General features: G+C 39.6%; 1 protein-coding gene across 1 annotated transcript; it reads right to left on the bottom strand.

The window, feature by feature from the left end:
- Positions 1 to 10,264: 10,264 nt before the first annotated feature.
- thumpd1 (THUMP domain containing 1) lies at positions 10,265 to 15,922 on the bottom strand. The gene is made up of 5 exons (XM_034129501.1): positions 15,438 to 15,922; positions 13,164 to 13,338; positions 12,766 to 12,851; positions 11,626 to 11,788; positions 10,265 to 11,052 (listed from the first exon to the last, which is right to left on the bottom strand). The coding sequence occupies exons 1-5, from the start codon at positions 15,642 to 15,644 to the stop codon at positions 10,694 to 10,696; spliced, it is 990 nt and encodes a 329-aa protein (XP_033985392.1). The 5' UTR covers positions 15,645 to 15,922; the 3' UTR covers positions 10,265 to 10,693.
- Positions 15,923 to 16,416: the final 494 nt, after the last annotated feature.

The following is a 16,416-nucleotide window of genomic DNA, read 5'->3' as shown; positions in this document are numbered from 1 at the left end:
GATGGTTTAACGGCAGCGGAGGAGAGGCTAATGGTAGACGGAAAGCTTACCGTGCTAGCCCGGCGGTGATGGTGCCGGTGGAGGATGTTGGCTTGGTGGTTCCAGTTTGTCATCCTGGTGGTCATCCTGTTAGAAAAAGGGAAGTGAAAACCATTGGCGGGTTCCTCCTGGAGATCCGGAGGTCTGGACGCCAGTGGACGTCCCACAACAGGAGCAGTCGCCATCTTTGTCCCGTTGTTGTCTTGGATATCCTCTCCTGCGTCTTCATCCCTCCCTCTCTGCTTTGATCATGCCTCCCTCCCTTGCTCTCTGCCGTATGACATCATCACGCAGCGGTATCGACGAGCATCAAAGAAAAAAACCTCTGGGCAGATCTGTGCCTCCGTGCATTTGAAAGGGTTTTGTAAATATGGAGTCCTGTAACCCCCCCCTTGAGCTCCCCGCATCCACTGTTCTCCTCTCCCAGCAGATTGGATGGTTTATTTGTCCAATACAAAACTAAACACACACCCACACCACCCATCTCTCAGACGGGTTGTATCCCGAGGCCCCCTGCTGTGCCTGTAGCGTTTGATGATGTGTTCAACGGCTTTATTCATCCCAAAGCTTGTTGCTACCGTTTCTTTTCCACGCCTTCTCTTCAAGCTGTTGCAACAACCACAACTGTGTCCTTTGGTCAACTTTGTGGATAAATGACAGTTAATTCCTGATCTAGTAAAACTCCTCCTTGAGTGGCGGCCCCTCCTTCCTCCCACTTTGACGCTCATCCCCTGCTCTTTCTCTCTTACCTCTTACAGCTGGTCGCCACCATTTCCAATCCTGTTAAAAGTTGTATGTCCTCTGGAGGAGCCCTTCTGTCTGTCTGTCATCTGCCTGAAAATCACATATACATGTTTCACTGTCACACTCTCAATCCTCCGCGGCAGCTGTTGTCCAATCCAATGAGATGTTCCCCCCCGAAAAACACACAACATTAGCAACAGAATGACCAGCGTTGGACCAAACATGAAGTATTAGCAAACAGAATAAAGCCAAACAACTTGTTTTTACTACTTTTAGCATTCGTTTCATGAAGAGTTACGAAACAGTATCTGACCTTATAAAGAACAGAAATAGTGAATTTAAGAAAAAAAGTTAATTGAAAATTAAGTTTTCAAGCGAGTTGTCATACTGTGTAACATAGAAAAGTATTAAACTAATATTTTATATTTTTTAAGAATAAATGCTAATTTACAATGTTAGTTATTGCTTTAGAAGTCTGTATAAAAGCTCAAAAAACGTATCTTAGTACAACCAGAATCTTCTACAGAGGGTCCTCAGAGACACTAGAGGAGGGGCTGCCAAATTAATGATAATTTCTGGTTTGATATTGTTTTTATTGTTTTTCAAATTTCAAATATGTCTGTAAATAACCCTAACCCTAACCCTAACCCTAACCCTGACCCTAATCCAACATATTTTTGCAAAGATTGATTTTCCTATTTACCGTAATTTACAAAACATTGATGATGGTCCAACATTATGAGACCCCATGCGATCACATCAACCATAGTTAAATCATTGCGCAGCACCTATTCTTAAGCAAACTTGTTAGATACAGCAAAGTATTAATGTTTTGATGGCTTTGTATCGCATGCAACATAAAAATGCATGTTCATACATGCCACTTTTGGCCTTCCCTCTCGCTAAAATGCCCAGTTTATAATCCAATTTAAATGTATAAATATGCAGTCCATCTCTGCTCCATCTCCTTTTCAGCTAGGGGTCCTTAAAAAACGTTGTACATTTAATGTTACTTCTCAACTCCTCCATACCGAGCTGCAAGGTCTTTGGGCAACCTGAACATCTTAACAAAATAGACTGAGCGTTTACAGAGATGTCACACTGAAGGTGACAGTAAGGTACTACACCAGTTTGTTTCATATATATCTGAACACACTACTATGCATGGCTCCTTTTTCAAATGTGTATTCTTTCCTCTCCCTGTTTGTAATGAGGTGCCCAGTTATGACGCACACAAACACACAAAGATGTACTGTGCAGCCTACAGATGTGCAGGGAGAGACATGATACATAACCAACTTATGAAAAGAGACATTGAAATCAAAATGGTTAATTACTTCCAATTTATGACCAGTCTTGTCTCGGTCAGTGCAGTTTTCCTTTATCTGGCATACTGATACTAATTTAGTTCATTAATTAAGCTTTTTTTTCTAGGACCCTTTGGTCACAGTAGGTGTCTCAAGTGTTGCTTTGAAAACTCACATGTCAAAGTCTTGACCCAAGTAGACAACATCTGTTGATTGTCATTCAACTCAACATGACGCATTATTGTTAGACGACCGTGAAAGGTTCTAGGGTTTTACGCTCTTTAGCCTTCAGTACATTGTATATCCATTCATACAAGTATACAGCAAGTCACTTAGGTTCGATCAAGGCATTACATTGTTTAGATTTTTTACTTAAAAAGAGCTACCAAGTGTACTTTTCCTTTTTTATTATTATTAGGACTACTGGAGGCAAACTGAATGAGATGAAGAACAGTGTTTATCTGAACTCATCTAAAATAATAGGTTTGCAGAGAAGCACATCTAGGCAGGGGAGTGTTATGATCGTTTTCACAGCTTCCTCCCTACCTCTGCTAAATTCCAACTAAGGCTCCAATGGGGCCTTTGTTCCCTGTGTGTGCCTCTCCACCTCTGTTTCTTACTCTCTTAATTGCTACCCTTTTCCCTTAACCTATCCTAAGGGAGTGCTTGTTCGTCCTTCTCTCTGTCTGTGTCTGTGTACTCTCGTACGTCATGTTCCGATTAACCCAGCCACATTTTCATTTTTGTGTCTATATCTACGCCGGGATCCGGAGTCGAGGCTGATCCTCTTGCTGTGGTCCTGTGCCCTGGATCCTCTATCCTGAGTTCTGGATTAAGTCGTGGACTTCGCGTCGTGGCTGGGCCTGTCTCTGCGGTCCTGCCTGGCTCTCGTCATGCTGCTTCCCTGATGGCTCCCACAGGATTGTTGTTGACATCTTCGTGGATTCATCTTCCTATTATAGACACATGCATTTCCAAACATTCGGTCTACCTACGCTGTAAAATGTATTATCTCTTACACACGGCATCTATTGCACGTCTGTCCTTCCTGGGAGAGGGATCCCTCCTCTGTTGCTCTCCCCGAGGTTTCTCCCATTTTTCCCTTTGAAATGTGGGTTTTTTCTCTGGAAGTTTTTCCTTGCACGATGTGAGGGTCTAAGGACAGAGGGTGTCGTTTTTCTCATACTGATATTCTGAACAAACTGTGCTGTTTGTATTTGCTGTAAAGTGTCTTTACTGTAGGGTATTTTTATTATATGTACAGCACTTCAGCAAAATCGTTTAAAAATGTGCTATATAAATAAAACTTGATTTGATTTGATTTACTCTTCCAGATTAACATTGAAATAAAAAAGTCACTATGCTGTATTTAAGGCTTATTTAGTTTGAATTACATTGTACATGTGCACCTAATAAAGGGGCCACTGTGTGTATTTTGCCTGTAGACTCCTAACAATTTTATTGGCTTCAATTACATCTTGAGTTCTTTCTGTATGAAGGATAATCCAGACAAGTCTCTAATGAAACAGGACTTTGATTCATGTCCTGCTCTGATCATCGGAAAGTTAAAAGAAGTAAAGTAATTAAACCTTTTTAGAGTCACGCAGCTGATGTCCCAGTTCCACCTCCTCTCCTTAGTCTCCTATTCTTCTATTTTTTGTTTACGTCTTTTCACTGCACGCCGTCCGGCTGCCTCTCCGCCCCCACGGCCCCTCTCCTGTCTAACTAATTGTCAAGGTCCTTGTTAGCATTATGCAAAAATGCGTCTCTCTGCTGCAAAAGCCACACAATGATATGGAAAACAACCTCAGCGAGGATTACACCGCTGATGAGAATGAGTTAGTGTGTGTGTGAGTGTGTGTGTGTGTGTGTGTGTGTGTGTGTGTGTGTGTGTGTGGTGTGTGTGTGTGTGTGTGTGTGTGTGTGTGTGTGTGTGTGTGTGTGTGTGTGTGTGTGTGTCTGGTTCTATTGAGGGGAAAAACAGCTCCTGAATTTGTTGATCACTCCCGCTTTTTCCTCACCCTTCAATTTCTTAGCGTTCCTAAAAACCTCTTGTAAACAGTCATTAACATTCAAACAGCAACATCATCCCAGGTATTAGGGAAAGTAATTTCACAACATTAATAGACCTCTTAATGCAAAAAATGCCCCCTTATTGCCTCCACAAATTACATCCCCATAATCCCAATCAACTAAATCCGTCTGCTGATTGCTCTTCTCTGCAGGGACCAATACGAATGAGGGTTTGGGATCAATACGAGCACTCTTGGCCTACCTGTAGGATTGTTGGGGTAACGGCTAATAGCAGCCGGCTGACAGGCTGTAGAGCGTTGATAAGCATTTCTCATTACACATTCCCATTCACATAGCTAGCTGGCAGCCACACGCACACGCACACGCACACGCACACGCACACGCACACGCACACGCACACGCACACGCACACGCACACACACACACACACACACACACACACACACACACACACACACACACACACACACACACACACATATACTCCGACTGGGAGAGAAATAGATGTCCTCTGTACCAAATTCCCATTGCAACAATAGATACATAAATAAATAAATCCGTGGTGTGCATTTATTGACTATGCATGTGAGAGACACACTGACACCTAGGGATGGACAAAATACCAGAAAAGCCTCCTTGTACAATAGCTCTGCAGTAAATACATGTTTGACAAAGCTCTTAATCGCTTGCTGTTGTTGCTGTTAGACGATTGGGTTCTCAGTGGTCATTTTTGAGGGCATACTTTTTTATCAGACAAACACAGAATCCAGTGTCCTGCTCAGTAAATGTTGTTGGAAACAGACCAACATTTACTGAGCAGCCGTGCTTTGTCCGTCTCCAGGATTTTTGAGAATTAACTCTAACTATTTGCAGCTCTTGGTTCTCCACAAAGTCATGCAATCTAATTTAATTCAGAAATACAAATGCAGTCCATGTAACATAGCATTGTATTTGGCAAGGGTGTGTTTATTGGTTTAACTGTTGATTTGGGTGAGAAAATACGTGTTATTTCTTCTCTCATAGACTTGATTTATGGACAAACAATGTGTGCACTTTTTGTTAATATTTTAATTATTCCAGACAATAAACTTAAAGTAATAGTTGTATGAATGGGATTTAAAAGGCAACATACTAGTCATAAGACAAGCTGCTTTACCACACCAGGAAATTAAAGGAAACACATGTTCTCAAACAGTTTCTAACTCTGAGTAAAGCGGTCCATCATAAAATATGTTTATGCCAAAATTGGAACAGCTTCAGTTAAAGATCCACAATAAACAGTATATTTGGGTGTGAATTATCGGTACCACTTTACAATAAGACTACCCTTATAAAGAGTTTACGAATAGTTTGTAATTCATTTATTAATTAGGTTGTGAACACTTTATAAATCATTAATAAGCTTTTATAAGACATGAGATAAACAGGGCAACTGTGACCGGTTGCTTGCCAAATAGTGAGCCCACATCTATCTGTACTGCTAAGCCTTATATTGGCTACTTAGCTCACTTCGTCTTCTTCATCAGCCAGCATCCTTGGTATCTGTTGTTCACTGAGTTGATTCCCCCCCTTCCATCTTGATGTTTCTTGGCATCTCTTTATGACCATCTATGAATGAGTTACTAACATTTACAACTGCCAAAAGGGAGCCTTATTGTAAATTGTAAAACACATTCCCATATATTAACACGTACAATGAGGCTCCCTTTTACCAATTGGAAATGGTAGTAACTCGTAAAAAAATCGGAATGTGTTTAACACTTTACAAGGCTCCCTTTTGGCAGTTATAAATGTTAGTAACTGATAAATAAATGGTCATAAAGAGATGCCAAGAAACATCAAGATGGATGGGGGGAGAATCAATCAAAAGGCTTAGTCATCTTGCCAAATAGTGACCCTGTGTTGATGTATGAAAACTATGTTAGAACTGGTTTATAAATGCTTCTTAAAGGGCCCATGTCATGCTTTTCCGGTTATTACCCGTCGCCATGTGTGTTATGCAGGTTACATGCATGTAAACGGTCTGCAGAGTCACAAACCCTCAAAGTACACCCTGTAGCGAGTAAAACTCTAACACAGAAAAGACCTGTCTATGCTGCCCCAGAACGCCTCGTTGGAGATTTCTCTTTTTCTTCCTGGGTACAGTGACGTGCCCATACCCAAATGGACCCATTGGTCCAAATGGACCAATCCGTGGAGCCGTTACGTTACGTCCGCGGAGCCGTTACATTAAGAAAAGATTGAGTGTGTGCGTGTGAGGAAGTTCGCGGATTGGGGACGCGGCGAGGCTGTGAGTCGGTGTGCAGGAGCTCCAACAAGCCGTTTAGGACAGAGAGTGAATACACATACTATACAGAGATGCTGTATGAGAAACCAATGTGAGTTTGGAAAATTGCACAATATAAATGTATTTTAGTAGACCTCAACAATGGAATTATGATCAGTAGAAATGGCCATGACATGGGACCTTTAAGATAAATAAAGTGTTTGCAACCTAATTAATAACCTAATTATAAACCCTTTATGAATCCTTTATAAGGGTAGTCTTATTGTAAAGTGGTACAGAATTATCAGCATTTAATGGGAAATGTATATTATGATATATTGTTCAGAGAAGGAAATGATAGCTATAGATAGATAGATATAATAAATCATCTTCTGGTGATACAAAGCAAAACAAAACAATTAATACAGAGAAGAAGAACAGGCGTAATGGGGAAACAATGTTTTCTACAGTTTCAGAGGAAGACAAGTCTTTTGATAATTAAAGGAGTAATAATATATCATCAATGTTACTTCAATAAATCTCAGCCTCTCGTACCCTCAGGGGTTGAAGTACTACAGGTTATAAACTTATTTTGGAAAAACAAAAATGTAAATTAATTAGCTATATTTCCAGTATCGGCCTTAAGAGTTAGGGAACCTTTGGTTATCGGTATTGGCTGGGAAATATTTATTTTATGCATCTCTAGTTTTAGTTATTTTCACATTATAGTTTTCAGTGTGTTGTCTGTTCAGTGGATTGCAGAGGGTGAGGCTTTGTTAGAAAAGGTGACGTCATGTACTTGCACCAAACTACATTTTTGCAACCCACGAATCAAAAGTGTGATGAAAGATTGTAAGCTTATGTTGTCAATCAAATGTATTAGACCACACCTGCACAGTACTTATTAAGGCAAATAATTGTCTTTCTTTCAAAGATAAACTCCTATTATTATATATAGGATTTTTCTCTTTCGAAAACGTTATCATATATGCTTTCACCAGATTTTCAGCCACTTTCATGGTTCATTTACCCGCAAGTACCTAAAACTAGACCGGGAGTCCTTAAAAATCCCTGAAGCTTAACAATTTGAGCCTCGGCACATTTATTCTACTCTGAGAGAGAGGAAGGCTACAGTCGTGAGGGGGTTGAGGGCATTGTTGGGGTAAAGTGAGACAAATGAGACCCTGGAGAGTACTACTTAGCCACTCATAAAGGTCAGATATGGAGCCACACCAGTGGATGCTAATCCTGACCCCCGGGACGTGTGCACATGCGCCTGTGGATGCAATTGTTTCACAGTCCTGTGACATTTAAACCTGAACGAGCAGACAATCCTGGGTGTACGTGTCTGTGTTACTGTTTGTCTGGAAGCAGTGGGCTTTAGAGCCAGTGGAGGTTTAATTAGAAATGGCCTCGGGGTCAATTAAAACATTAGAGGCTATTTTTTCATGTTGACAACAGGCAGCAGTTAGTCCTGTAACTATTATCTTGATTTTGTTTACCATTAGAAACTTTTAGATTCTGCATTTTTTGTTGGAAGTGAATGAAACATTTCAATAACCTGAATATATTTTAATAAAACAATATAATTGCCTTTGCATCTGTACACAATGTTGCTTTTATTTGTATGTTCTCTACCTATAGTTTTGACATTACAGCAAAGATGCCGCCACTTTAATTCATATTAAAAGGGCTCTTTTCTGCTAATTCTCAGGTTCATATCAGTATGTAGTGTCTCTACTGTGACATGTCTCCATGCTTTAATGTTCAAAAAGCTCTTTATTTTTATCATACTGCCTGTGCTGCAGCACCTCTTTTCACCCTCTGTCTGAAACCAGAGCCCAGTCTGCTCTGATTGGTTAGCTGGCCGGCTCTGTTGTGATTGGTCAACCGCTTAGAAATGTCCCACCCCTTGACCTATCACATACAATGTCTTGGAGAGATAGCCAATAGAAACGCTAGTGTTGCATACTGATGGGGGGGGGGGGGGGGGGGGGGGGAGTGTGGGAGAGAAACCCCCTCTGGAGGGAACAGGGATTTTAGCTTCCCAAATATAATGTAATTGCCTTGACATCTGTGCACACTTTTAGTTGTATTATTATGTTTTTACATTACATTTACATTTTACATGCATTTACAATTATTAAGCAGTAAAAAAAAAAAATAATAATAGTAACTATTCTCTTGATTTTTGATTAGTTGTTTACTATTTTAAACTTTAGACTTTCTAGAATGCTTCTTTTAATTGAACATAATATTGAAATAACATGAATTACAATAATATCATTTCCTTGGCATCTGTACCTTTATATATACAGTCTATGATCTGTACACACACATCTCAACTATTTCCCCCTATAGCAGAGATACCGTTAAGATGCCGCCACAGGCGAATCATTATGAGGCATCACAGTAGCCTACGTTAGTCATTATGTAGGCTAGTCACACAGTCTAATTGGCATTTCACTAATAACACACAGGCAGGAAACAACAGTGTTGCAGCTTGCTATAAGCTTGTCACAGGTCACACTGATTGGGGCACCTGAGAGCAGGGAGAATGCAATTTGTGAGTTTTAGCTGAATGTGGTGCAGATAACGACGGACGGGTCACAGCAACACGGAGTAATGAGCCGAGAGAAATGCACAATATGCTGTTAATGCATGTGTGTGTGGGTGACAGAGAGGAAGAACTGTGGACGTCGACTATATACTGCAACATTTCTGCTTTAGAGAACATGTTTATTCTTAAAGATATTCTGTTTGCATGTGTCTACTTACGAATCTACCAAAAAGGCCTAATCCTCCAGGTAATTTCTTCAAAAGAAAACAAATGTAAACGGTACACGAGCTTTGCAGAACGGCTCAGTGGATGCAGAAGATATGAGATAATTCTACAAAAATATAAGCACAAAATTTGGCTCCTGTAAAACTGAATAGATGTTAAACTCGTGCAGAAGTCGCAATAATACAGCAAACACGGAAATAAACCAAACCCAGAAAGCAGTTCATATCTGATCATTAATAGCAAGGAGCACCAGTTTAATCTGAAAAAAGACCCATTAACTATTAAATTGCCATGAATTATTGTAGACATTATTGGTCCCCAGACGATAAACCCTACAGACTCACTTTAGTGATCCTACCTTTTGCTCCATCGCCCCTATGAGGCGGACATTTGTATTTAACAACTACTGAATGGATAGCAATGTAATTTGGTATAGACATCCTTGTTCCTCAGAATTATGGAGATTACTTTTCACCAAGACTCATAATTTAACTTGTTTAATATTTTGGTTATTGACCATAAAAACTAAAGACATTCCCCTCATCCCCAGTTGTCCTTAGGGCTAAATATTATGTGATGACTGGCTCAATTTAAATTGTGAAATTACTTGTATATATAGCCATGTTAGCATGCAGCTCCGTGAGGTCAACTCTGCTGTTGCTTTTCACTCTTACTGCATCACCGTTTAATACTTGTTGAGTCTGTTGTGGATATTTATAATGTTCACAAACATTTGTTGAACAATAAAATATTGAAAATTGTGATACTCAAAAAACTCACCCGACCAATGCAGATTTGTGGCATCACAGATTGCAGTGGTAGCCTACAAAATGAGACAGTTACTCCATCTTGTGGAAGGGAGAAGAAATGCCAGTTCTATGATAGTGGTGAATAACACAATGTCAAACAGGACATCTGACTACATGATGGGAAAAGCAAGACCACATAAATGCTGCAGGAGTTTAATAGCAGAGCACTTGTTTTAATATGCTTGTGTCGTTTTCACGCTATTTTCTTCTCGTTTACTTCCCTGTTATGTCAAACACTGAAGCAAAATGTCCGATAAATGAAGGATATGCGACCAAAACAGTAGAACACACACATGTAACTTTAATTTACGGACTGCTTTGGGAAATAACAGCAACAAAAAACACAGTTACTAGATGTGAGACCAGTTAACCTGAACAAAACCCTTTATTCTTTGAGTAAAAATGTCAAAAACCATAACTTACAAATCGAATTCAGCATTAAAAACTGTAAGCTGATGGCAGCAACGCTGCAGAATGGTGACATGTACAGTTCATTCAAAACCTTTTTTTCAATAAAGTCGGTACTAACGTATCATAGATATCTTTTTTTTAAATATTTTTAAAAATTAAATTACGTTAGGATTCTGTACTTCTCTTGTTGAGTAGTTTCAGTCATTAAAAAAAAAACAGAAGCACTACAATATAATGCAACGTAAGATGATGGTTTCTTTTTAGAAATGACAAAACTCTTCTTTGAATATGAGCTCCTTTACTCCCTGTCACCTTCATCCTCCTTCTTGTCATGTGGCACATTGTTGTCATTGTCTTCTTCACCTTTCTTCTTCTCCTCTTCATCCTTTTTCTCCTCCTTGTTCGTCTCCTTTTTCTCCTCCTTGTTCGTCTCCTTTTCATCCTTTTTGTCCTTCTCCCCAGGTGTATTTGTTTCCGTTTCTGCATCAGGCTTTGGCGTGTCCTCTTTAACTACTTCCTGGACATTGTACTTCCTGTACAGTGAATAGTCTTTTACCACACTGAGGCAACACACCGCTTTGATGACCTCCACAACGATTGTCAGTTCTGGGTTAGTCAAATCAACTTTGTTCTTTGGGTTAAGCATCCCCACCATGCCTGGAACAGTCAAAAAACAATTGTCAGTTTTATTCAATGACAACCAAAAAGAGGACATTTGTTTTAATTGACATTATAACAGGGCATTAGGGCGGTCCCTAAAATTGAAAGTCTAAGCTCCAACCCCCAGAATTCATTCTATTAGTCAAGAAAACTCTCCTGGTGAATTTTTTCCTCAATCTGCCAACATGTACCCCTCCCTCATCGACCTGGGCTGCCACACCAGCAGCCACGGTGCTGCAACTGAGGCTACACTTCAAGGTTGATGAGGGAGGGGTACATGTTGGCAGATTGAGGAAAAAATTCACCAGGAGAGTTTTCTTGACTAATAGAATGAATTCTGGGGGTTGGAGCTTAGACTTTCAATTTTAAGGACCACCCTACGTGAGGCTAAACTTCAAGGTTGATGAGGGAGGGGTAAATGTTGTTGGAATTTGAATAAAATTCACCAGGAGAGTTTTCTTGACTATCATAATGAATTCCGGTGGTTGGAGCTTAAAATAAATGAATTTGAAAATGGACATGGCACTAAGGACCACCCTACAGGGCATGTTAGCGGGATTTCAAACCTACCTGCAATGGTTTTGATGATTTCGTCCCTCTTGTTGTGGCTGCTGTTGCGGGCCTTGAAGGCGATCTGGTAGGTGCCGCAGTTCGGGGTTTTGAACCAAGGCTCCAGGAAAGTTGTCAGGTATTTCACCATGTCCTCCTGGAACGCTTTGCATGTCCCAGTTACCTGGAAGAGACCAAAGCAAGGTTAAGAAATTGCGTACAACAGCATATACCTTAAGCTTAATTCTTTCTGCATTTTAATTGCATCACTTGCACTATTTTACATCCTTATTTATTATATGTTGCATTGTTGGAGGAGCGTGGAACTTAAGATTGTAATCACCAACAACTACACTTATATATATATATATATATATATATATATATATATATATAATATAATAATAATAATAATCTGTCTATTGAACTCTCAGGACACATTGACATTTACAATAACTGTCAATGTGTCCTGAGAGTTCAATAGACAGATTATTTGTGAAAAAACGACGACTCTTAACATTAGCCAGATTAAAACACACCCTAAGGAAACCAACAAAACAGAGCCGATGAGTCTCTATGGTAATGAACTCTGAATACGTAGTGATAATCAAATATGAATTAAGATCGTGTTACTATAATTTCCTGTTCTTTGCCTCAAATGTTTTCAGAAACATACTTTAGTGTACGGGTTAGCTGTAAGATTAATGTGCATGACAAACTAAAGCATTGGAGCACTTTTTCTGTTTCTCAACTAAATATGTTTCTGAAGACATTTGTGGTGAGAAATAAGAAGCACAGTTACAGAATATGAATTCATAAATCATCAACGCTGCCTAGTCTGGCAGTGGATGAGCCGTAATCAATGAATACTGCATTAAAGACATCTCGCTCTGATTGTTGTTTTCCTTCTGGGGCACTTGAATCTTGCAAATGTAATTAGGAAGAACTTAGAATATCCGTCAGGATATAGTTGCAGTTTCAGCAAATATGACAAAAAGCTATATTTTTTTATAAACGGACCACAAAAAATTGATTATTTCCAATAATCTCATTTGCAATTAACAAACAAACCAAATAAATGTGGTTTGAGAGGTCACAATTTCCTGCTATATGACCTCTGTTATCAGATATATTATATTAAAAACAATGTTAGCTTCTCACTGGCAGCATCCGCAGGATCACACGTGACTTGTGCTTCTTGGTGGTATGGAGATCAGACAGGATGAGATGAACCAACTTGTCAGCTTCTAGGAGAGAGAAACAAAAAAACGAATTATGGCCACAATAATATTCAAGTTTAAAATCACATCAATGATTAATTCAATGACTTTGTTCAGCTCTGGGAGCCGTATATGCACATTATGAGGGATGGGAATGTGGACTGCCTTTGAAAGGAAATTATTTAGTTTTATTTATTTTACTTGGAGGCCTATGCTTTTAATACTGGTGCAAGTTGAGGGTGTGTGTATGCATGTATGTGTCTGTGATGTACATGGTTGTTGTTCAATAAGAAAATACCAATAAACACAAAAAAATATGAATTCAATAAAAGGGGCTACCTAGATTTTGAGTTTTGATGAAGATGACATTGTTTGCTCCGCTGTCCAAAGCCATGAAGCGTCTCTCCCGTTTGGCTCCAGAAGCTTTGAGCTGTGCCACCTCCTTCTTCAGCGCTACGTCCACATCTTCTTCCTCGGCCTCCCCGTCACTGCTGCTCCCGTTTTTCTCCTGCAACTGTGGTCATGAAAAAGGCATTTTCAGTATACTACATTACTACTGCAACTTCAATATTACTTGTTTAGTCTAAAAATATCAATTGAGTACAAAAAATGTCCCTTGCTAATTACTTTTTTGTTCAATCAACACTCCAAACACCACATATATAACAATCAATTCCTCAAATGTAATATGGTTGAATCAACTAAATGTTAACAACTTTTGTCATTGTCCATCCAAACTGTTTTTACTGATTACTGTTCTCCCAAATATAAATTTTTTACCAACAAAAATTAAGAAACAAGTAGTGGTTTTGAAGATACTGCCTGGAACAGTTTAATTTAAGTCTATGGACAATACTTTTTTAAAGCACTGGCTAAGGAAGGTCCGCCAGTAAAACAACATATTTTACTTATTTTTACGTTTTAAATGACATTGTTCCTCTCTAAATGTTCGATTTCCTTTCCATTTATGTTCCAGACAGGTCCCTAAGGTTCAACATATTATTTAAATGTTCATATATGTAAGCCACCATAAAAGTAAGATCGTAAGTGTAGATGCCTTCTGTTTTTAAGCTCCTCAAATCTGAACTCATTGTATTTTTTTAAAGGGAATTGAGGAACTATCATTTTTTTAATGTGGCTTGCTGTTAATATGGAGTAAGGTTAACACCCTAGTTTTAAAAGTTGTAATCATAGCTTTTGTGAAGCACTTCGGTCTGCATATTTGAAAGAAAAGTACTTTAAAAATAAACGTGTGCAGCCAGCAACTAAATATTAAATTATTAAAGGTCTCATGTCATGCTTTTCCGGTTATTACCCGTCCCCTTGTGTGTTATGAAGGTTTTTATGCATGTAAACGGTCTGCAGAGTCAAAAACCCTGAAAGTACACCCTGTAGCGAGTAAAACTCTAACACAGTAAAGACCTCCCCAAAACGCCTCGTTGGAGATTTCTCATTTTCTTCCTGGGTACTGTGACGTGGGAATACCCAGAGGCCACACCCTCTGCCAGCATTTCACGAAACAAAGCTTCCCAAACCTCTCAGCGATTCATGCCGGATATGTACAGCGTAGGGCACTGGAGAACGATGCTGTTCCTACTTTGTTTGGACCAGCGGGAGATTCGGGTACACAACCTGTAAGTATTCATTGTTGTTTGTGTATTTATGATGTTTAAAACAAACAAGGTATCTACCACGACTGTTTAAATGGGTAAACGTTTTTCGGGCTGCTACGTTGGGATCGCGGCGAAATGCTCTCCGCAGACCCATTCTCACAGCGTTGTAAACCTTTTTCTTACTCAATATCAAGCCACACTTATTGTTTTTACTTCGGCTGTGAGTGTTTGTGTGTGCTCAGGATGAGTTTAGCTTGTTCTAGCTGTATCGCCGACACAGAAGCCTGTCTGCTCCTGCAGCAGCCCGCAGCAGTGTGTGTGTCTGTGCGAGCAGCAACGAGCCTGTCAGCTTCTCGACCAATCAGAGCACACTGGGCTCACAGGGAGGGGGGGCAGGAGCTCGAACAAGCCGTTTAGGACAGAGAGTGAATACCGGCGAATACACATACTTTACAGAGATGCTGTATGAGTAACCAATGTGAGTTTGGAAAATTGCACAGTATAAATCTATTTGAGTATACCTCAACAATGGAATTATGATCAGTAGAAATGGCCATGACATGGGACCTTTAAGGGTCAAATATCCAATTTAGTCTCCACTTTATCTCCACAGTAGATGCAGTTCACATGCTCCATTTTGCACAAGACTAACAGTGAAACAGGCCCCTGGATAAGTACAATTAAACATGTAATATTATAGTTATTATAGTATTTCGAAAGGGAATAAAATACTTTTAATATGGAGTTATCTTTAATCCTTAGTTTTATAATCATTGCTTTTATACTGTGTTTTATCCCTGCCGTTTAGTTTATTGTATGGACTTTTTTCCTCTTGCACATTCACTAAACATTCAATTATTAAGGTTTGAAAAATTGAATTTAGCCTTCACTCTGTCTCCAAAGTACATGTAGTTCACATGCTCCATTTTGCACACGACTACCTTGAAACACACTCCAAGATAAGAGACATTTTAACATGTAAAACTGAAGTGTTCCTCACCTTCTCGGGCCCATACAGCTGGTCTGCGTACTCATTGAGCAGGTTGAAGGCCTCCGCCGTGCACTTCCTCTCGTTCATGTTGCATGTGATGAGGATCCCCTGCATGCCCACCTCCAGCTCCCGGGAGCCTTTCCATCTCTTGTTGCCGTGACCCCCTCCGTACCGCTTCTTCCCCCGCTTTCTGTCGTTGGACACAGCAGCAGACATGTTAGCAGCGAGGCTTTCACTACCTAAGCTCCACAAGCAGCGCTTCTGTGCTGTTTTAGGTTACTCCGCCGAGTAAAAAAAGTAGGGCTGTAAGGAGTTTAAAAGCTATAGCGACTACAAAGTAAAACCCATGTGGACTTTAGAGAAATGATACCGTCTGTCTGCGCCTTAATGTGCGCTCAAATGAAGTTAAATTGTTTCAGAGAACCGAGGTCTCATTCAGTCACAACATAGCACGTTTTTCGGTTGCCCTGTACGGCGTGGGAGGAGGGACAAAAGTCTTCAGTGATTCGCGAAACGGTGTTCGCCGTTGGTTTTGAGCATTAACGGCATACTGGAAACCAGAAGTAGATTCAAAATTCAAGATATTTTAAAGACACATAAAGTATAACAGGCAGTTGTACTGTACAATGACATTCTTACGTGACACCTTAATCATACAAACAAACATATAAGATACAAACTAGCATATAAGAACATTTAAAAATATAAACTGACATACATTATTAAAAAAAAGAAAGTATGTGTTTATCCATATGATTTTGAAATGTGTTGTTGCATAAATAGACTATATTGTTGGAGGGACCTGAGACTTTATTGCCCAACAACTACGCTACAGTTATTGTGCTTATGATACAACTTTTAAATCTTGAAAAGAGTAAGATAAATGAACATGGGGACACAAGTCCTTGAATTTAATTCCGATTAATTTAAATGTACAAAAAAGTAAGTACAATAAAAAGAGGTCTAAAACCTGTGAAAATATGTATAT

The sequence above is a fragment of the Trematomus bernacchii genome, unplaced genomic scaffold (assembly GCF_902827165.1).
Source record: "Trematomus bernacchii unplaced genomic scaffold, fTreBer1.1, whole genome shotgun sequence".
Lineage (NCBI taxonomy): Eukaryota > Metazoa > Chordata > Actinopteri > Perciformes > Nototheniidae > Trematomus > Trematomus bernacchii.
Note: the sequence above shows the minus strand (reverse complement) of the source record. Positions and strands in the feature narration are given on the sequence as shown.